Source organism: Phoxinus phoxinus (genome assembly GCF_949152265.1).
Source record: "Phoxinus phoxinus genome assembly, chromosome: 17".
In the NCBI taxonomy this organism is placed as follows: domain Eukaryota; kingdom Metazoa; phylum Chordata; class Actinopteri; order Cypriniformes; family Leuciscidae; genus Phoxinus; species Phoxinus phoxinus.
The window spans coordinates 16,201,765-16,225,974 of NC_136892.1; the positions used below are offsets into that span (position 1 = coordinate 16,201,765).

At 38.9% G+C, this 24,210-nt stretch overlaps 1 protein-coding gene across 8 annotated transcripts in view; it reads left to right on the forward strand.

Moving 5' to 3' along the window:
• The window catches only part of nrxn2a (neurexin 2a), a 362,195-nt gene that overhangs the window by 333,821 nt on the left and 4,164 nt on the right, over window positions 1–24,210 (forward strand). For 6 of the 8 annotated variants that reach the window (XM_079586617.1, XM_079586619.1, XM_079586618.1 and 3 more), the window contains 4 exons: window positions 7,490–7,661; window positions 11,001–11,090; window positions 14,565–14,893; window positions 22,702–22,780. In XM_079586617.1, the coding sequence (XP_079442743.1) occupies window positions 7,490–7,661; window positions 11,001–11,090; window positions 14,565–14,893; window positions 22,702–22,780 (670 nt within the window). The remainder of the gene's footprint in view (window positions 1–7,489; window positions 7,662–11,000; window positions 11,091–14,564; window positions 14,894–22,701; window positions 22,781–24,210) is intronic. The other 2 variants (XM_079586622.1, XM_079586624.1) reach the window with 1 other exon arrangement.

The following is a 24,210-nucleotide window of genomic DNA, read 5'->3' on the forward strand; positions in this document are numbered from 1 at the left end:
CCTTTGCTCCTCCAGAAAGTAGGGCAGGCGTTTTCAAAGCACTCATGCAAATGAAAAGAGGGCTATTCCATTTTAGTGGGAGAGAACGTAAACACGTCGCCACGAAACAAGGTTGTCTACCTCGATTCGGAGGAGAGATGTTGGAGTTGAATCGCTGCGGGCTTCCAGTTGTCTTTTTAGTATGATTTTTTAGCTATTGTCTCAAGATGCAGAGTTGAATAGTGGTCATAGGCTCTCTGGGAAGGTAAATGCTGACAGGTAATGAATCTTTCCCGGCTGGTTATTTTTCCTCTGGGTGGTTTTGAAGCAGCCATCATTTTGTGCCATGAATGTTAACCTCTTGCAGTCTCGAGCAGGAGGCGATCCTTAGACAGTGATTTTGAAAACAATGGCATCTCCATTATGAAGTGCTTTGAAGCATACAGGCTGTGTGATTACACTTGTGATTAAGATGCAGGTTTTTGTGGCACAACTGTTCAGTAAATTCACCCTAGAGCATGTATCCTTCTCTGCCCTTGTTCATCTGGGCATTTTATTCACGTTATCAAGTGTGAATTTTCATGAGGCATAATGGTTGATATCATATGTTGATTGCTTGATTTCAATCAGTAGAAATTGTGTGTATTCATCGTGTTTTTAATCCAAGAATTGATGCCTGTTTATTTTCCCCACACATAGGGTTGTGAAAAGAAACCGAAATGTTGAGGGCCAACAGGACCAGTATGGATTCAGATTTCATATCTGACATATTGGCAAGATATTCAAACATAACACCATCAGAACTTCATTACACATCCCTTTAAGGCGGATCAGTTCGCTCAGCTATTTTATACTAGATGTGTAGCTCATAGTCCCTTAATGGGGAAAAGTCTGAAATCTCCAAAACTGTGTCAAGATGTTTCATTTCAATTGTATGTTTCTAGTCAGCACATTTTGGCAGCATTGATTATGATAGGTTTCATTTCTTCAGCTCAAATCATGGTACAACATGTATTTTAGGCTGGTCAAGCTAATGCAAATGCTTTCTAGTTAAAAAAAGAAACAGATAATGCCTCTATACCAAAAAAAGCAATTGGCTCTTTAAATGAAAGGCAGGCTTTCTACAGATGCCATATTGAGCAGTATTATTTATCCCATTCGTTTCTCTTACACACACACACACAAACAAAAAAACAAAACATCTAAGCAATACTGCAAAGCTCTGCACTGTCTCTGTTTCCCATCTCTCCAGACTATCTACAGTTTCTGTGATACAGTAACTAAGCAGCGAGCAGATGTCTGCGTCTGGGCCGCCCCGTCTCTTCTGGCAGCTCTACAGCCACGATAAATCATGTCCTGCTGGGCTGTAATGGTACAAAAGGTGTTGAGCTTCCCCGTGTTGAACAGCACTCATCCTACAAAAACCTTTATAAGGGTTTTAAAAAAATGATTAAGATTAAGTAATGAGAAGGAGAGTGTAGCTGGTCTTGGTGAGGATTGGGCCAACATGGATAGTGGGAGAAACATGACTTCTGGTGAGGTCTAGCCAAGCTTTTCAAAACCGGGAGCTTTTACTTACAATCTCGTATTCAGCTGACAATCAATGGCAGGACGCTCAATAGGTCGTTGAAAGCCAAACACTCAAGAGGAGAACAAAACTTAACCCTTATCCCAAGTACTAGTGGCAAGTAATGTGACCAATACAATGAGGTTTCATTTGTTAACAAGAGTAAACTACACTAGTTGACATGAACTAACAATGAAAAATACGGTAACACTTTACAATAAGGTTCATTAGTTAACTACATTAGTTAGCATGAACTAATAATGAACTGCACTTATACAGCATTCATCTTTGTTAATGTTAATTTCAACATTTTCTAATATTTTATTCAAATATTGTTAACATTAATGCACTGTGGGAACTAACATGAACAAACAATGAACAGCTGTATTTTTATTAAGTAACGTTTACAAAGATTAACAAATACAGTAACAAATGTATTGCTCATTATTAGTTCCTGTTAGTTAAAGCTAGGGTTGGTAATCCTGTTCAGAAACATTTTTTTTTTATACTGGGTGAAATGGTCCTTCCATTCTGATAGTAGTCAATACATTATGTGTTCAGAAAAAGGAATGAAAAAAATCTGACCTCTGTAGCAGCTGTAGGACAGTAAAAACTCTGACCAATCACTGCCATTCGGTGCGAATGTAAAGAACCAATCAGATGCCTTCATGTCTCGTGCCCGAGCACCACTGCGTGCACAGAAGTGATGCGCGGGTCAATGTGTATAAACAAACCCGCACCCGACCGACGCTTTCAACTAACCCGCCCGCAACTCGGACCGCAAAAAAAAGAAAGAAAATATTGTACCCGACCCGCTTCCTGACCCGCGTTTTTTAAAGTAGCTATAGTAAATGCTCATCGCGTCATGGGCCATAGACGGAGGAACTAGGGGTGCGCATTTTTCTGAATGATAAAAGTATGATATAGCCTAGTGTTTTGTAATAAAGGCTTGATTTATTCATTTATTTCGTTTCATTTTCTTAACAATTAAGATGCTGCATGTGTTTATCCAGTCTAATCGACGTGTGCGTCTCTCCCCGGACTTTCCCAACAAAAATCCCGCCCCCTCTCAGCAAATACATAAAACTGACATTACTGAGCTATATGCGTTTAAAAGTAGCCTATTAAAATGGCACAATGGCATTGCTCAGTTCAACGCGTTGGGAAATCGGGCATTTTGTCCCGCGTCAGCTTTCATTCAAAAGTTAATAACGCGCTCAACATTCAAAAGGTAAATAAGGATTTCCCACTTTCATCTGCAGACTGCTCGTGCGTCATCCTCGCGCATTCAGACAATAAAGTGTAGACCTGTGTATTTCATAGAACATTGTGTCTAGTACTACATAAATTACAAAGGTAAACGACCCGACCGACCGCGACCCGAATATCATTAAAAATATTTTTGGATGACTCGTAACCGCAGGCACCCGCTCATTTTGGATCAACCCGCGCATCACTGGTAGGTACATGCAGCTGACTCCAAATGTGGATGCGCGTTCATGTTTGTGGGGGTGGGGGGGGGTACCTTTGGACGGAGCACTGACAGGAGGGGGCGGAGCTTAGAAGAGGTGCCACTTTCAAATCTGGCTAGCTCTCCGACATTACCGACCCTAGCTTTAATACATTAACTAATGTTAAAAAATGAAACCTTATTGTAAAGTGTTACAGTGTTAACCAAAAATACTTTTACAGCATTTTTTAAATCTTGTGTTATGTTGAAGTTATGTTAATTTCAACATTCACTTATACATTATTAAAATCCAATGTTGTCTGAATATTAATCTAACCTGTTAATATTATTTATTGGAACTAAGCTAACATGAACTAACAATGAACGGTTGTGTTTTTTTTATTAACTAATGTTAACAAAGATGAATAAATACTGTAACAAATGTATTGCTCATTATTAATGTAAGTTAATGCAACTAACATTAACTAATTGGACCTTATTAAAGTGTTACCAAATTTCCATCAGAACTATCTAGCTACTGCAAAGCCCATTTGGAAATCTGATAAGTATCTTGTCATTTAGCTATCGTTATATATAGTATATTACAAGGAGGACATCTTCTCCTATTCCTTTTGCATTACACTGCTGTGCTTTTGTCTTAACATAGAATCGCATTGACACAAATGATAATTTTTTACCCTTTCTTACACATTTGAGCCCCTCTGAGTCTCCCCTCTTTTAAAACATTCTTAGAATCGCCACTGGCGTCCATTCGCTCACTCGCCTTGTGTGGAGGACATCATCCATTTTAAAGCAGCAATGGGGTTACCCACAGGGCATGGGGCCAGTGAAAGAGTGGAGGGGGATGATTTTGTCCTCTCCTTCAACTTCTGGCCTCGTCAGCTTCCATCATAATGCTCCACCTCCTTCCTAGACACTCCGCACTCTCCAAGCTCACACAGATGTGGCAGCTCAATGCGTGTGTGGTCAGACCTGGGTCAGATAGGAGCAGTGGGCTGATGTGCTTGAGAGGCCATATGAGAGAGAGGGGGAGCTTTATTACAGCGCAAGGGCAAATCAGTGTGTAGCTCGACAGTTTGACTGTTGCAGTGTGTGTGGGAGATTATATTCACCATGTTACATGTGCTCTGTTTATGAGTTACCTAAACTGTAATGCTGTAATGTTTGCTGGAGTATACATTAATTCAAATGGACCCTGCCATGGACCCTTAGATATGATGATACCTTTGTCCTTTCTAAAATATAGAGGAAATATATTTTCATAAAAATCGTTACAGTGTCTTTCTACTTCTGAGAAAAACAGTGTAAAAGTCCCGCAATAAAATCACCCCCTTATTTTAACTGTGTTAGCTTGTGCAGAATGCAGAAAACTACTGCTAAATCAGTGCAGGTTGTGTCTGGGTAAAGTAGATTACACGTGTGATTAAGATGCAGGTTTTTGTGGCACAACTGTTCAGTTAATTCACCCTAGAGCATGTATCCTTCTCTGCCCTTGTTTATCTGGGCATTTTATTCACATTATCGTCTGCCCTTTATAAAAAAAAATCCCTCTGTCAGTTTTGTTTTATTTTGTTTGTCCAGATGTTTGACATCTGGGCATTAAAGCCAGGTGTTTTGCACTTTAGCCAGCAGTGACAGCCTGTTGACAGGTGATTCTGTCCTGCCTCGGTAGCAACGGCCTCTAGAGAGATTAGTCACCCACAATGCCCTTCACTCATCTGCATCATCAGTATTGCATCAAACACAGAGGCTCTGGATCATAAATCACTGTCATTTCTCTTTCTCTCTATGAATGATAGCTTGCATTAGCCTGTTGCTGGCCGTCTGTTATGCAATGTTCATGAGATTAGGAGGTCATTGTGCACTTAGGGCACCAATCGGCCCCTTACTTGGGGCCACGGGTTGTGCAGTTTGGAATCTCTTCACTCTGTCCTTCAATATCTCTGTGCTTCATCTTCCAAGGGAGTCCTCAAGCTCCATTGTACAGTTGAGTTTAACAAATAACACTCACTCCTTCTGTGTTTAATTCCTGATGAAGACAGAGGATTTTGGGCTAAAGTTCTTTAGAGGACACTTCAAAACTTCCAGACTTAAGGACAGATTTACTAAACAGGGCAAATTAGCGGGAGAGCGCTAAAAAAAGCACTGACCTAATGACACGCAATTGAAAGAACACAGACGCAGCCGGATTTTTCCAGAATGACCAACGCAATCTACCAAGAGCAGCACAAATTAGCATCTGGTTTAAGACGTGCTTTTCTTTGGGCGGTAAATAATGGCGCAAATACCAGTGAATTGACTAGTGCAAACCGTGAATCTCCTTGCATGAATCATTTAAATACTCTCCTCCCTTAAGTTTTGCATCTGAAAGGGAAACTCCTACAAATTATATTTTTGCAAAGAGGTCCAGTTTATCCAAATGTAAAATTAATAATTGTCTGTCAATTGGCTTCCTCTGTCATAGTTAGTCATACCCTTATCTTTGTGATCAAGTCAAGCATTTTTATCCACATCTTGTTGATCTTCATACCGAGTAAGACATTCTGCTCCCAGTATCGTATGACTAGAAAAGAGCATCTCAAACTAAATGAAAAATAGAGCAAAATGGAGAGTGAGAAGTGTTTCATAACATGGTTCCCTCCGAACAACTGAAGCATTAAACTCTCAGTTAAAAAAAATCTTCTTCATTCCTGTCATTCTTCAACCTGGATTTACTTAAACAAAATGGATTGTGATGGTACAGTGAGTCTGTAACGGCAGAGTGCGTTTGAACTGAAGTGACATTCAAATTGAATTAGTCCTTTTGGAGGAATTTCAGTTACTCATTGTAGCTGTTGAAGTACCTACAGCAGTAGTGGATACTGTTGTGCATTTTAACTTGCTTAACCAGTAAGCATCTCTCAGCATCTAAAGAATCAGCATCCAGCAAAAAAACAAGCTGGGCCAGCATGAAAATTCGAGTACTAAACATAACTTTTCACATTCTTTTCTTTGTTTTGTTGTTGTTGTTGTTGTTGTATGTATGAAAGTATAGTTTAACATTTGGCTAAAATCCTCTTGTGCATTCATTCAGTAGATTAGCCCTCATTGGTATGGTGAGGAGATGTCAATATCAGACTAGCATTAGCACACACTCGCTAGTTTTTTATCTCCGCCCTTTAGACTCCAGAACACACTCGGCATTCACCTCATGCTCTGTTTGATATTTGTCAGACATCAGCATCTCAATGAGAACCTGTCAGTTGAGGTCAGAGGAAGGAAGGAATATATCCAAACTCTGAACGTGTGTGGAAGTTTTATCAATCCGTGGCTTTGTCAGAGAACACAAGCACTTTTTTATTGATGCTTTGGCTTTTTCCAGAGACTGATAGTGGCCCATGCTAAAGCTGTGGGATAGTAACATGTTACACGCTAACAATGTGACTATAAGAACAAGGTAGCATTTCTGAGGCATTGAGTGCTCAAGTGCGCCACCCAGGGATGGCTAGTGGCAGGTGAAAGTGTTCTTGGGAGGGAATGAATCACTGTTAAAATAAAAACAGCAGGAAACTGTCAGTAGTTATACATGTCAGGATGTCAGTAGCTGGCGAGTCGGTGTGTGTGTGCGCCTTTGTGAGAAAGAGCGGTGATGAATGCAAAACATGGAGCCACACACCATTTCCCCTCCTGCATTACAAAGGACATTGCTGAGCTCTTCTCCCAAGGGTGAGCCACTGTACCATGACCAGATGTTTCTCTTTGCTCGCAAGATATTCCCCATCGCTCTCGCCATCATTCATTTCATTTTATTGTCACATCCAATACTGGGTATCTAACTGTTATATCCACGTGCAAAACTATATATTTTTAAAATTGACTTGTTGGTGGTTGCCTGAACAAGAAGTCAACTAATTGGTCTTCAATAAAGCCCTGTTTAATTGCAGGGCTTCCTTGTTTCAGGCTCACCTAAACCCAATCATACACATTTTGTAGGGGCTTTTAGCAAACTGTCTAGCTGTCAGCACACTAATTAATGCATCTCTAATATATATATATATATATATATATATATATATATATATATATATATATATATATATATTATGTCACAGGGGCGCTTTTTTTTTTTTTTTTTTTCTTCATTTTGTTCACTTATGTCAAAAAATATAATTGTGTGCATTGATGGTACATGAAATGCTATTACATTTTGGAAGACAAAGGATTTTATTTTATTGTTTCCACTACAATGTAAATGAAAAAAAAATACACCTGTGATGCATGTGTTCACGCTGCTGGACATTATTATTAAAAGGATTAAATAAATTGTTGATAGTGAAAAAGTGTTTTTTAATTGAGTTAATTTGGACAAAAAGTACACAAGACCAAATGTTCCTGCAATCTAAGTAAACTAGTCAACCTCACTTATCGACTAGTCAACCATCATGACTCGGCCTCAATGTCCACCTATAAATAAATTGTCCATTCTTACACAGGAACAAGGGAAGGTCGGCGTGATCTTCAATGTGGGCACAGATGACATCACCATAGATGAGCCTGCGGTTACCGTGAACGACGGCAAGTACCACGTGGTTCGCTTTACACGTAGCGGTGGCAACGCCACCCTCCAAGTGGATAACCAGCCCGTCATTGAGCGTTTCCCATCAGGTAAGTCCCTGCGGAGGACGGGGAAAGCCATCTGGGGGGGAATCCCATTACACGTGTGGTTGGTAGAAATACTGGGAGCAGCTTCCCCTGGGACTGGACACATGGGGTCAGAGAGAGACACTGTACATTTCCACTCGCAAATCAGTGGGACGTTATTTGAAGCCCTTGGCCTGGATCTGCATCCATGTTGGAGGCATGCCTTATTGAGGGGTACAAATTGATTTATAATTTCAAATGCAAATTATTTAGGTTTGAAGTGCGCCATTTTTACCCTCAAACTCTTCCCAGAGAGTTTATGAGTCACCACATGCAGCGCCTAGATAACCACCGCATGCACAATCTAATAACAAATGCAAATTGACACATTTCCCCCCAAGCTGCCTTGCCTAATACATTCAGCCCGAGATGGATTTGGATCCTTTACAGTTCTTAACTTCAGCCAGCTTTGCTCTAGGCGGGCTGAAGAAGGTGTCTCTGTGCCTGTGAAGATCCACCATCCCTGAACTACGTGCGAACTTTAAACCACAAAGCGCGCTTTCATTTTTTAGCGTTAGCCAAAATGCCTCTCGCAGGTTGCTCTTTGTACCCTTGAATATCCCAAGTTGCGGTATAGCCGGTGCCGTAAACTGATATTGCACATCCTTAAACTTTTGTAACAAGCCTTGATTGATGATCTCAACCCTGCAGTAGTCGTTCCCGTGAACCGTCCCCGTCCTATACAAACATCTCGCTCTGCGGTCCCCTGGCCTTGTGTGCTTTCCAATTAAACTTGAGCAAACTCTCTCTCTCCCCACTGTGTGCTCAGGGAGCTGCCTTCCTCTCATAGATGCTGTTCCACAGGAAGACATTTTCTCCGTCTCTAATAGCAATCCCGTCTTTCCCGTTCTCGTTTTTCAATCGGTTTCTTAGATGTGTTGCTTCACGCCAGGTTAGTGCAGAGTTAAGAAGTCCTTTGCAAAAATACAGCTCTAGCCAAATAAAGCGGCGCCTCGGCTCACCTGCTACGTTCCTTCCACCCCTGCGTGTGTGGTCTTGTTTCAAAATTGCCAGAGGTTGAATGGCGCTGCGTCCCTGCGGCTCGGGCTTGAGATTTCGTCTGATTTCTGAAAGGGAAAATTGGTTTTCTACTGCTGCGACATAGGCTTCCCATCCGCCAAGTCTCCCCCAAAGCCCCCTCAGGTGGTGAGAGTCAGATGGGGCGGCCTTTCCAAAGCGCAGGGATAAAGCCCAGCTTCAAAGTCGTCACAGTCATGTCATGCTTCCTTTAAAACTGAGTTATGCGCATTTAAATGGAATGGCACGGCTTTTATGTGGCACCTGTCATCCCGGGGATTTAAAAACGATGATATTGGTCTTGCGTGTCATCCAACACTCGCAAAGCTCACGTGTGTAAACGAAGCTGGCTGTGTATCGCTTAGATTAGCGGGCTCGATTAATTCAGTTAATTAAAACGGAGGATTAGATAACCGGATATGTTCCCCGGTAGCAGATTTGCTGCTCCCTGCGGACACAGGCACAACTGACCGCTCGCCTCTGTATTTTGCTCAGCACACCATTACATTGCCTTATAAATAAGAATCTAGTGAGAATCAGTGAATAGCAATGCATCAGACTTGATTGGTTTGTTTTTGCTTTTTTTGTCGCTTACTCACGGACTGACGAGACCTATTTCAAGTTTTCTTTGAAGGTTCAGCACAGAATTTGCCACACATGAGCTCTTTTAACAGGCTTATGGGAGTGGGAGGTTTGGCCCTCATTCAGGTTGCAGGGTGGGTAGGATGAACGGAAAGGCTTGTATCTCACACGGCTGTCACAGAAGGAACATGACACAGTATGTGGTATGTCAAAATAAATCTGTTAACGCATGGCGTACCAACATCTTCCTTCAAGAAAGAATAGTTTTAACTGCAAAATAACTTATTAATGGCTGTGTCTGAATTTCTGCACTTTCGTAGTATGTGGGTCAATGGCGCTACTCTTCTGTTTTTTTTGTCTATTAAATACACCTCTTTTAGGATGAGCATATTTTTCAACAAAAAAATTAGTTTTTAATTAAAATACATTTTTACATTTCTAAAGAGGGGGGCTCTTTTACTTGTAAAGTAAAAAGAAAAAAAATCATAATCTGATATTTTGATTTATTATCATTTCTTAGAATCTCTATTATTCATTCATTTTTATTTTTACTATGTATGTATATATATATATATATATACCATTTTAACGTGTATATATATATATATACGTTGCCATTTTCAATAAAACTTAATGACTAATTTCAATAAAACTCAACATTTAATGACCATGTGACATACAGTATATATACACACCATGTCACATGGTCATTAAATGTTAACATAAAATGGTAAGATTTTTAAATCATACTGTATGAAATAAACATGAATTCAACAAGTTCTTTTCTTAGAAGTTGGCACATGCTTTAAAGTAGATTTTTTAAAGATTTAAACATTGTCTTTATCATGAACACTCTTATATGTCATTGACCCATGTACTGAATTTGATGAAGGAATGTCATGGGCACTGCAAAGTTGTATAGTGATATTTTAGAAGACATAAATGTCCTTGTGTGGCAAAAAAGTATTGACCGAGCCATTGTAATAAGAGGTATTAGGATAACATGTGGATTTTGACAAGACAATGGTGGAGAGCAGAGAAGAGAAAATGGTGAAATTAAGAGATTGTTCTTTTGAGTGAGTAACAGGACCCGCAAGCTCATTTTAGCTCTGATGAAGGGATCTGTCAGAAAAAGGGAACGGTCTCTTATCTGGCAGCCATGACACCGAGTCGATTACAGCTTTTGTGTCTTTTTATAATTACACGTGTGCTAATTTATGCAGGTACCTCGAGATGTTGATACTAGATGCAGAACTGATTACATTGTTCGCACTTTGATTTCTTGTAGAGACCAGAAAATGTCTTCCGGAGCAGTTTTAACACTACCATTGTATAGCTTCACATTATAATATGTGACATTATCACTGATATCTTTGTTGTCCTATTGATTGTATGAAATTTTCCTCAAGTATTATTCTCTGAGATGACATCACAATTAACAGACCAAAACTAGAAGATAAACTATCACTAAATATGTCCTCAAAGCTTTCTAAACAGAATTAAACATGCTCTAATTAGTCTGAAGCTTCTAAACTGTCTAATAACTAAGTGCAATCCACCTTAAAACAACATAACTACCAGCATAAAGCTCGTTTAGACTTCCTAACTTGCTAAACTTGATAGTCTTGTTGCCATGTTTTTAACCATGTGACGCTTGAACTTCCAGATATTAACCTCTTATCTGTCTCTCTAAATTCTTTGAAGGGAACATTGATAATGAACGGCTTGCAATAGCCAGGCAAAGAATTCCATACAGACTTGGTCGGGTAGTTGACGAGTGGCTACTCGACAAAGGTAATAAAAATGGATTAATTAAACAATGACTTAATGACTTATTAAGGCTCTGTAAGAGGTGCAGTTCCCTTAAAACCGCAAAGCTGCGAGCCATTTTGAATTATAAACTTCCAACAAAATCAAACCTTTTGCATTGGCATACAGTGGGCCAAAACAAACTGTGAATTGTGGCTGCCCACATACAAGCTAAATCCAATTGGTCATTTCCATGTGGCTTGTGCTTTTCATACCATATTCTTAAGTTAGAACTGCACCACTTCAGAGATAAAGGTTTAATCTTAAACATAATCCCTGACTAACTCTAACAACGCACCATAACTGCAACAACTGTCTGTAAATAGTTTATTTTTCTTGCTGTCTTATGTTTTCCTTCTGTGATCCCCTCTGACTTCGCTAATTTTGAAGTAACAAAAAAAAAAACACTAACTCTTACTAAAGAAAAATATAATTATCTTTTCCAACCCCAAGCAGTTAAAGGGACTATTGCTTTTTTGTCATTCTAACACCTAAAACCAGAATAAAGTTTCAAAATCCCCTTTAACCCTTTGAGTCTAATGAAAACAAAACAGATTATGTTATTCTGACCTTTTGCTTAATAGTTTAAACCTTAACCGTGTCTTATCTTTGGACCCGTGAGACATCTGTAAACAGATGAATCCTGCATGGTATTTGGTTTTCCCCAAGAAACCTTCTCAGTTATTAAAGTGCAGAACGATCTCGGACACCTGCGTCAGCACATTATCAAAGAATATTGGCCAGTAATGCTCTACTGGATGTGCAAGTTATCAGACTTTTTGGTTGGTTGCGCCTTTTTCATCTATATGCAAACTTCTTTTTCTGTTCATGTGCTGAGCTAACATCACATCTAAATGTTAAGTATAAAACAAATACACTTGCACTGTTTTTTTTAATGGAAAACTGACCTTTCTAGGTCTGCATACCTTTGTTGATTGAACTCAATAACATGCAGAGTATAACGTGATCCAAAGTTCAGTTCTACATTTGTCTAAAAGTCATTTTCAGATGTTTAGCTCTCCCTTGTACATCCAACTAACATCTTTTGTCAATATATAATTGTATATATATATATATATGCGATGAGTATTTCCTCTTAGTATGATTTGATTTCCACCGCTCGATATAAATAGGGCACTAAACTAAAGCTAATTCCGTATTAAACCCCTCCCCCTAAATCGAAACTAACTCAGAGGGTTAAACAGTCTAAATATTAATGAAAAAGATTTTCGTTGCCAAATGAGAGGAAAATTGCTGTCAGCCTTTGCAGATTCATATGTGATTTACAATGTCCCTTTAACATGTGTAATTATTTATCAGTTCTAATCTATAAGTAATGATAATGACACAAAGCCCTCATACATCAGGTCTGTGTCCTGTATGACTGGTACGTTTTACTGAGTGACTGGGTTTTGTGTGAGAAATTTGTGTCTGCCTCGTGCTCTGTATCTCAAAGGCTCTTTGGTCTCCTCATTCTCCTCCATTAAATGTTCTAACCTCTGTCACTGGGTCTCATACATTTAGCTGCAAAGAAAAGATCTGTCCAACCTTGAGTTAAACACAGGAAAACCTTTTTTTGCCTTTTTTCCAGACATGCCAGAAAATGTAATCTCATTGCACATTTTAAATAGCAGTGAAAGGATTAATGCACCTAAATATGAATATTCTTCTGTCGTTATTTACTCAAATCTTTCATGTCGTTCCAAACATACGCAGGACACAAATGGAGAAATTTTAGATGCTGTCCTGATCGCTATATTCCAATGAAGAATGACAATAAAAAATTATACTTAAAAAAACTATCCTAAAAGTGTTCTTTTAAACTCTGATAAATAGCATAAACTAGTTGTTCATTGCAATTTTAATTAAATGAAAGTCAATGGAGTCCAATGTCAATTTACTAATTGACTTTCATTGAATAGACAAAAACACTTCTAATATTAAAAATATAAATATAATGTCTTCTTTTATACTCATCATGAAAACGTAACGTGTACAGGTTTGCAATGACATGAAGGTAAGCACATTATGATATAATCTTAATTTTTGGGTGAACTGCCACTAAGTCCCATGCAATACTATCACAGAGATGATAAAGAGAGCATTTATATTATATTTTTCTCATTGGTACTTTGTATCATGTCACCGTATGCAACTGTCCTTAATGTCACACATTAATCAGAATAATTGTTACACCGTACAATAAAAGTACACGGGCAAGTGAAAAGTGGCCATCTGGTTTCTTCCCACTCTATTACGACATGCCTTTCAGAGGTTATGGTCTTTTTATCTCGGCTCTCATGTCAAACTTGGTTATTTTCAACTGTTAAAACCGAGACCCTACTTGTGTTAAATGGCAACCCTTCATTAAACATTAAGTGGCTCTCACAGAGGGGATAACAACTGCCCACTTCATAATCAGCTGTGTCAGAGTACCTGTTCATCAGGATTAAATGGATGGCGGCAGTCCAGCACTTAGGGGCCAAAGGAAACGGCACTTTGAGTTAACCATCCTTTTCCTCTTTAAGTAGTCATTCTGAAGGTTTTGTTGGCATTTAATTATATCTAAAGTTTGGCCCGATTGCTTAACATTCACCGTTATAATACAAAACCACTTGAATCAAACCTGTAGCGCTGTGACTACCTGTTGCAGCACTGAAGTTTTTATAATATTGATTCAGATTCCTTTTATTTTCCTTAACATCAACTAAATGATCAATTTAACCAGTGGTATTTTCTGTGCAAAATGACTCGGTGAGAATGGAGATTCTGGGGACGAAATCCTTAATGCAGAGGCATAGTGTATGTGTGTGTGTGTGTGTGTGTGTGTGTGTGTGTGTGTGTGTGTGTGTTCATGTGTGTCTGCGCCCCTATGTATGTGTATTTGTGGGGTTGGAGGAGATGCTCCTCTTGCCTCAGTGACACATTAACATTTGAGCTGGCAGATGACACTTATTCATGCAGATTAGCACCAACAAGGCCTCTGTCTCTGAATAAAACATATCCAAAACTCTTTACATACTCATAAATATTGTTTTCCAATTTGGTCCTCCTTATTCAGTTCATTATCCACAGCTCAAGCCTTACTAGTTTAATGAGACTCAAATGATAATATACAGCCATTATTCTATAATGATAAGGGCTCTTCCATTCCTCCTCTCATAGAGGAGCCACCTCAGGCTCTGGGAGTGATCTTTGCCATCATGTTTAATACAACATTTTGTCTCCTGCACTATCCGGGTCAGAAACGACAGCCATTAGAATTGGATATTTCCATCACCAGGTTCAAATGTTAAAAGTGTTATCTGCTGATTTAGACACATCCTACCTGTGACGCCAAAAACAGCCTGTGCTGATGGTCCTTTTTTGCTTCTCTGTCTCTCTTTACTGTCGTACTGCTCTCTCTCTCTCTTTCTCTCTGTCTTGCTCTCTCTTCATCTCCTCTCTGATGCATCCCAGGTCGGCAGTTGACCATCTTCAACAGCCAGGCAGCTATAAAAGTGGGAGGTCGGGATAAGGGGCAGTTGTTCCAGGGCCAGATCTCAGGCCTGTACTATAACGGGCTGCAAGTGCTGAAACTGGCGGCCGAGGGGGATCCGAATGTGAATGTGGCAGGAAACTTGCGTTTGGTTGGGGATGCACCCTCTGTCTTGTCCACAGAGACCACCTCAGCCACCCCTCCGGCTGCGGCAGACATGTCCACCACCATAATGGAGACCACCACCACCATGGCCACCACCACCACCCGTAGACAGCGCTCTCCCAGCCTGAAGGACAGTATTACACAGGTGAGGATGGGACGGTGGAGATTGCCATCATACAGAGAGACGGCCCTCTTGTTGGCCTGTTTCTCTTGAATGTGAGGGATGATGTTGCGTTTATAAAGAGTTTTGTTTTACAAGATGTCCGGTTGGTGATCAGCAATAAAAGAGCTGACAGGACAAACCACCCTGGGGTACAAAATCTGTTGTTTATTGCTTGAAAAAGAGCTGTCACTCTGCATCTGGAAGGGCCTGAAGGAGAAGAATCCTAAACCTCAGATTCGCATGTGTCAGGATGTATCTCCCCCACATAGACTTTTTCCTTTCATTCCTCCCACACATAGTATTTTACTAGTCACATTTCCTTTGAACGGTCCTGCAATTTTCTGAAGTCATTATTTTCTAAGCCCCGAGAAACATATTTAGAGCTGTAGCACTTTTCTTATGAAAGCAAACATTTGAACGGTTACATTTCTATCCACTTGTCAGATTTCCAGTTTGACATCCTTGTTTTACTCATTTATTTTACCGTACAATTTACTGTCTGGAAAAAAAGTATCTTTTTAGTTTTACAAGGTTAAAAAATGCTGCACAAATGTATATTTTACATTTGCAATAGTTTGAAATGATATATATATATATGCGTGTATATATACTGGTACTGAAAACTGAATTTAAAAATTATTTTCTATTTATTCAAATTCATAATTCATTTGCTCTCTTTTTTTTTAAACTAAAGACATAATAACGTATCCAAGACTATCATAAATCATTCTCACAATTTCAAAACAACCCCATCTTCTCCAGCTAGATGACTTTGGGCCATCTTTACCTGTGGCCTGATATTTCTGGACAAACTCACAATTTATGTAAATGTAAGGTTTTATTTGCTAAACATGCTGGTTTCTCTCTTGTCATTAAAGCATAGACTGACCATTGTTCCTACCCCAGCAATTCTTCATGCCTATCGACAGCCTAAAAAAGTCTATGTATTTATCCTCAAGCAGCATCTGTAAAATGCTGAAGCACAAGGCTATTAATATTGAGAATATTGAGTGTCATATCTGGCATGTGTGTGTTGTCTCTGCCCCCCATTCATCACATATTGGTAGCGAGTTAGCAGCGCTTGCCTCCCCCACTGTCAGCCTTTATTCATGTGGTGTTCAACTCCATTGATCAGGAGATGCACGTTGATAAGAATAAAGGCCAAGCTCAATAACAATCAGTGTCAATCATAGCGAAACTGCCAAGATCCATAGCCACTAGAAGCAAACATTAGCGCAACTGAGGACGAACACAGATTCTCTCACGTGTGAGCTGTGAATCACTCTTAATCCGTGCTGTCCTGGGTGTAAATAGTCATACAAAGCAATAGCATGGAAATGGGGATTTGAGTGAGACAGCTTAGTGCCGAGGAAGTCCCAGTGCACCACTCTCCTCAAGATGAGTAAGACATTTATATGGAATAGCACCAAAAACAGTGTCTAGACTACAAATTTATTCCTTTATGAACTATATTTACATTCACTGTGTATAAAAGACATTTAAAAGGAAATTTATCTAGATATGTGTAGTTCAAATAGATTATTTTACCCAAAGAAAAGGATTGATCAATTGATTTCAATAGGGACATTAGCATATTGCTAAGCTAATGATGAAGTAAGTACTTCGTCATTAGCTTAGCAATATGCTAATGTCCCTATTGAAATCAATTGATTTGATCCTGCACAGAACACATGACTACGGTCATGCCCACTGAGTGACAAAAAGACTGAGCGGCAGCATTGGTAAAATTTCAGCATGAATGCAGCGAAAAACACACAAAATGCATCTAAAACGGGAAAGAGCTTTGCGATTGACTATAGAACTATATTTGACAAGAAATCTGAGGTATATTTTTACAGACTGCCGAAAGCTACAGAACAGAGAAGCAAATGGATCGCTTTAATTCATAGAAAAAACTTGACTCCAGGCAGCAAAAGGTGGATTTGCAGTTGCCATTGAGAATGTTTACATGCACCACAGTAAGCTGATAACTCACAAATATCAGCTTATTGAAATAACCTGTTTTCGCCGTTTACATGAATTTATTAATAAATCAGGTCATGCTCCTGTGACAACAAAACAATAATTTGCGTAGGCCTATCTGACTAAATGAGTATTTCATTTATGTCGGTTGTGATGTTAAATAAAGCTTGCAACATGTCAGCGGGAAACTTACACCTCGCATATTATCCTCTCATGCAGTTACAGATGCAGCGTTTTTACTGAACCACTTCTGCTTCACAAGAGGAGAGGACATTTTTATAGTTTTCTGGGTCATGAAAGAGTCTGCGTTTGTGTTAAATTTCCTTCTTCCTTTGCTGCAAAACGCTCGCTCTGTCTGGATGTGTTTAAATCTGCACTAAGGATGCGTTCCTATCACATTTCACACATGCGCACTTCAATAAGTCGGCAGAAAACAGGCTAATGCATTTACAAACCACGCAAAATCGGAGTAAGAGGCAAAAAACTACCTGTGTCGACCGGTTTATGCTTAAGCCGTTTATGAACTTACTCCAAAAAAAGAAAACGTGTTTCCGCTTTTACATGACCACGTGCGTTGTCGGCTTATGAAGCACAATCAGATGTTTTTAAATAAACACTGACAAAAAACTATACAAGTTTTAGGGCTGGACGATATGATGATATATAAAACATTGATATATGAGTGATCACCCGGATTTAGACCTACCTATATTGCATTCACAGGCAAATTTGCTTTATGTATTTCCCCGGCTTCGAAAGCAGGCTCATATAAAGCCAGATTCCTGGCTGCATTTCAATATCCATGGATCACTGGATCTTTAGTAAGTTGTAAGGAACACTATATCGAGTCCAACCTTTAATTTAAACTGATAATCGTTTGTTTTACTCTCGGTTTCAGTCCGGCTGAGGGGGTTGTGTTCCGGCGGGAAAGTGACATCAATACATTCCCTCTATACTAATGTTATACTTTTGAAATCAATTGAAAAGTTGACACAGGATTTTTTTTTAAACATGCTAATGTTACACTACGCAATTGTGAGTTGATCCATGCAGTTTCATCATTAGCTTAGCAATTTGCTAATCTCAACATTAAAGTCAATTGTAAGTCGATCCTGTACAGGATATATTGTTGTTAGTTAGCAATATGCTAATGTTGCAGTATTGAAATCAATTGTGAGTCGAACCCTTGCAGCATATCTCATCATTAACTTGGCAACATGTTATTGTTACTATTTAAATAAACTGAGTCGATCCTGACAGCTTATTCGTTTCCATCCTATAAGAGATGTCATACTCACCAGAACGCTGCAGGGGACGGCAATCCAGGCACTGTCCGCTGAAGACAGCATACAGCTGCGTGAAGGAGAAAGATTCAGATGCAATAGAATAGGGTATATGTCGAACGTCACATGACCAAACCGGAACACTGGTCTCATGGTTGTCCGAGAAAGTGTTAACAGTAGTATGAACTGACGCTGATATCTATGGACTTATAAAGTAATCAGCTAACCTACCTAGTTCACTTCCTTATTGGCATATATTCTATTTAAATATATAAACGTTAGTGTGAAGAAGAAAAAACTTTTAGATATCAATCTGCATTATGCGAGGGACATTGGGACACAAGGGACATTATGCTCATCTTTGCTCGCCCCTTTAAGTTATCTTGAGTTAAACAGCAAATTCTTTCTTTCATACAAAACACCTGATACGGAAGTGATGCGATCTGTTTTACAGAACACGGAAGTTAAATAGCACATCACCCCTATTAACTCCAGCGTACTTGCTGTATAGCGGCTTGGCCCGCCCACCGCCAGAGCGCTCGGACACCATTGGCTATTGCAAGTGCAATAGCGTGATTCTATCAGGCTTCAGGAATTTTAGATAAAGGCGTTTCCCTTAAAGCGTAAGCTATTACGCAATGTCGAGAGACCAACTCGAAAGGGAACAAGACCAAACCACTTTCCCTTTTGATAGGGGGGATCACTAACATGGGAGGACACACGCTGCAAGGCAAATAAAGAACATTTCGAGTTACGAATTGAGTCTTACAAAATGTTATTCTAATGATAGCATGTTATTATAACTATTTAATTTTGTCATGATAATATTATGGATTATCAATATATCTTTGTGGGCTCCTCCTCCCTGAGGGCGCCTGTTACATAGTTCCACTATTACCCCTGTGTGTAGCATGTCGATTTTCTGCTTATGTAGAGCATTCTGAATCAGTCACTTGTAAGGTTCAATGACATTTAGGATGCTCTATAAGGCAGTGAGGCAGCTCATATCAGACCTTGAATGTGCAGGAAAAACAACTGAATATTTGAAGGGCAAACTCAAATCAAGTGTTCTGAAAATCAGTCAGAGCTGCAGGGTCAGACATATGTTATTATTTCAGCCTCATTTTTTGTGGCTTGTGCTGTTTTGTATCAAAGCGTCCATACATCCAGCAGCACAAATCTTTTGTTCTAAGATTGCTTTTCCACGACCTCAAATTTCACCTTAAATTTGTGCTTCGTTTGAAGTGAACCTCCATGACTCCACGTAAACCACAGCTCACGACAGAACTCTTTCAGCATTTTGGAAATCGTGCCAATAGTGATTGTTAAGGAAGCCCTTGATCAAGCTGACATAACACTATGCTTCCCTTTTAAGGATTAGGATATTGAAAGTGCCCTCGACTTTCTTTTTGTCATATCAAAAAATTAGTCTTGGCGAATTTGTAAGGAATGTACGCATGTATCAATAAACAACCTGCATTTCCAGTGTTCTTAATAAACTTGTCTTACTAAACACACAGGCATTGTGCAAAAGTGCAGATAAGAAGCGCGCTAATTATCCTTTAATAAACGCAGTCAGGCAAAACTAATGCTGCAATGCGTCTTTTAATTAGAGGTTGGAAATGTCAGAGTCTTTAGTATTTGTAAATCAGACTCAAAAACCAAGCAAATTCATCTTAGCTTTTCTTTAGTCTCAGTAAATGCTTTAATCGTTCAAAGGTAGGCTTTTTGTTTAAAATAACCCTGATGGTGCTGTCTGTACATTTAATCTTTGTCGTCTTAAGGTTTTTCCCTTTTCGTTTCAGCAGAATTCAGCTACATCAGTATTTGAGATGTCGAGGACATGAAATGGTTTTGTTTATTTGGTGTAAATCAAGCATAATAACATTGCTGATATGATGGAAAGCCTTTGAAACAGAATGTTTTCCTCAATAAGCTTACTTTCGAAAGCAATTTAACTCTGGCCAGTTCAAAATGTTTGTAGCTGACAATAGTGAACAGTCAAAGGACAAGAAAAACACTAACAAAATGGGGACTAGATCAATACGACTCTATTTCAGCCAGACCAATTAAGACTGTCTGCAGGCCAATTCAGTTACGTCAATCATGCTCAAAATTATCAGTATTTAAATGCAGAGGTGAAGCATATTTGGATACATTAAGCCAGAATCTTATCGGGTCTCGAATGAAGAGGTTAAAATGTATTATCTCCGTAATCACATCATGGAAACCATGCGTTACCTATTTAATGGTTTACCATGAATGTTTTCATTATATGCATATGTAAAAGGTATTCCTCTAGCTCTGTCATTTGTTTGTTTGTGTGTGTATTAAAATAGAGCACACAAATGCAAAACCTGGTGTCACCATCAATGAATATCTCCATAAACCTCATCTAGCGATCGCAAGGGAAGTCTCATTCTGTCGATGCCTCGCAAACAGATAAATATGCCCATACGAGTGAACAGCGAAATTGTTCTGACCTCTCGATGGGAAAGGACAAACTGATGGGTCCAAATCAGTCATGGCCCAGATCCAATTACATGTTTTATGAATGTGAGGTATGAGTCGGGAATGTTAATTCAAACTCAGGTCAAACCAAGGGGCAGCAAAGCCATTTGGTCTAGCATCACTGCATCATATAAATTCCTCCACAACCAATGGCTGTTTCTTCAACAGTAGGTCGCTTTTAGGACAATCAAAACCGTGGACATACATCACAGAAGATTTCTTTCATTTTTCTGGAAGTCATGGAGTATTTTTACTACAGTGTTTTTAAAATGTCATTTCCACCACACAATTTAAGATGTGATGGAAATTAGTTGGGGGCCTTAAGCAAATTTTTTGCCTAAATTCATCTAAAAGCGCTAAATTTGGATGTAGCTCAGGTCATACTCAAATTATTTAGCTAGGGTGCCGGAGCCAGCGACCCTTGGGGCCCAGATGGCGGCCAAATACAATATGGCCGCTGCCCGAAAAGGGTTCCGGCTATAGCTTTTGAACCACATGAGTTAGAAATACAAACTTGATATTTTATTCAGCTTAATTGATCATAGGAAACACATAGGAATGTTAATATTTATGACCCGGTGCATCTGGACCTCTTATTCCTCAAATTCCAATATGGCCACTGTCCAAAAAAGCAGTTTTGGCTGTAGTATAGGGCCTTAGGCCCCATCCACACTACTGCGTTTTCGTTTAGAAACGGAGACCTTTTGCTACGTTTGCACCTCCCCTCCAGTCTACAACGGCAAAAAACGAAGACCTATAACGGAGAAGTTTAGAAACGCTCCAACCTCGTTTTGCGTTTTGAATCTCCGGAGGGCGTTTTAGTGAAAACGGTCAAAACGGTGGAAATTGGGTGTCATCAGTCATGGCGTATCCTTCCCTGATTCGTCAGACACCCATCACATGACCCGTCCCCGGGAATAAAACATACAAAAACAGCCTGGACTACACAACGTTAGTGACTGCAACATGGATAACGAATTACAAGCGTTACTGATGTTGATGTCTTTGCTAGCAGCTGTTGTGCAAGTAAATTCTGCATTTTACAATGCTATAACTTCCTACATGCGCCTGTTTACACCAGCACGCGCATGCCCAGTGTTGGTGAATGGTCATCTGGACTTGAGCTACATCTGTACCAAATTTGGCGCTTTTAGATGAATTTGCACGAAATTTCCTATTTATGTGCTTAAGGCCCTCAACTAGATGACATTTGAAACATTTCTGAAATAAAATAATCTCTGATTTTACCATATTTAGCGTTACGACATAACCTGACTGAAAAGCTTTTGCTCCTGATAAATTGCATTTTAAGTCTTAACTTGGCAATTAAATTAAGACAAGAGTCACAGGAAAAATGTGAATAAAAATGTATGTCTGGTATGCTTTTGTTTAATGAATTCATCAAATGCACCATTGCATGGAGATAAAGAATGCATTCTTAAAAAACTAGTATAAGTATTAACAAAATTATTGTGTTGAAAAAAAAAGGGGCATTTGTAGCATATCTGTTTGTCATTGTTAGCACCTTGCTTATCCCAGTTATATTTATTTAATTGAAAGAAGATGTGAATAAAGATGTTTAAATTTGGTTGGTAATCAATTGGGGGGGGTGGCGGGGGGCGGTAGTGGTTTTGGAGGGTGAGCACCCACCGGCAGAATCATAAATCTGTGCCTATGAATCTCACAATATCGAAATTCTTTGTTTATTCCAGTTTTTGTTTAAATTGTCATAGTTTTACATTTTTAATAATTCATATGTTTATAGTGTATTTTCATAGTTTATGAAAGTCTGGGTCCAGGGCAAAACTATATTTCAAAAGTTAGTCAAAAGATTTATTGTGTAAAAAAAAAGCTGAAATTTGTTAGCTTTAATAAAAATCAACCCCTGAGACATAAGTGTCCAAATATGACGAAAGCTAACTGTCACAACTTTCAAGGTTGTAGAGAAGTCAGATTAAATGGAATCTGCCTCCAGACTTGGAAAAAGAACCTGTTTTCGGTCTTCTCTTTCAGAACTCAGATGACCTGCTGGTGGCGTCAGCCGAGTGTCCCAGTGATGACGAGGATCTGGAGGAGTGTGAGCCTGGCACTGGTGAGTACACACACGTACAGCAGCACTGAAACCACACAGACCTACACAAGCTTCAGATGCTCAAACTACTGTCTTAAATAGAAGACTTTTTTTTCATTAAGGAGAGGTTTTTAATGACAGATATATTCCAATTGGATGTAGTGCAGCTCCATTTCTGTTGAGTTCAAATGAAACTATTCCATAAAATGTTTTGCAAATATTCAGGAAATAATATTCATTAGTTGGATCTGAAATATAAGTTGGTAACACTTTATTTTAAGGTGACGTAGTTACATGTTACTATATGTACTTACTATAGTAATAACAGTAAATTATGCATAATTACACGTAACTAACTTTAACCGTAACTCTATAGCAAGTACATGTAGTTCATTAATATTACTCAGTACTTCTTTGAGTAAGTCCAAAGTAACTACGTCACCTTAAAATCACCTTAAAAGGCGTAACAAATCATTTTTACATTATCATTTGTTTCAGAATTACTGTTTCCCATAATGCTTATCTGCTAGCAATATTCCCCCATATTAACGTTTAGACACTAAAAAAAAATAGAAGTATACTTGTGAGCTCAGCTGGTCATTTAGTAAATAAATGATGAGTTGCTTGCTACGTTTAGGCTAAAGGTTATATTTCTTGAAGGGTGGCCTTCTACTATCTGGGCTATTCATAACGCTAAGTGGTCACTCCACTCCATCGTTGAGTTCCACTTTGGGCATTATATACGGTATCAGTAAATTAGGTGTGACATCAAACTGTTGCACATGTAGTACATGGAATTAATACTCTGTGCTCAGCTATTGCTCCTGTGCAGTGTTGCAATCATTCAGTCTCGTTGAGTGGTTGAGTTCTTTCTGATGGCCCATCTGGAAAATCAGCTGTTGCTGTTTGACATTTGTCCAAGCCTTTGGTTTCATTTCAGATTATTTTAGTTGAACAAAATGTTGGAAAATTAAATGTTTTAACCCAGACATTTCTTATTAAATAATTGGTACAACAGTCCTGTTTTTTTGGCTAGGTCTCAAAATCTAGTCAGCTGCCTGCCTAGCTTGTTTGGGCATCATTTGAGTGCTCCTGACACACACACACACACAAAAACAAATCTCTCAAATTGTCAGTTGAAAAACTGAAAAACCCTGCAAAAATAATGCAATAATAATACCCCTTGTACATGTAATTTAAAGCAATATAGCTTGTTTCCTTCATGGATAAGGTTGTCCCATAATGTGATGTGACAAGCTTCTTTCAAGGTAGAGGATGGAGCTGAGAAAAACATTTTCAAATAAAAAAAATGTATTAATAAAAAAAAAATTGGAATTGTTATTTAAAAATGTCTAAAGTTTGAGGTAGGTAAGATTTTTTAAATGTTTTTGAAAGAAGTCTCTTATGCTCATAAGGTTGCGTTTATTTGATCATAAATAGAGTAAAAAAAA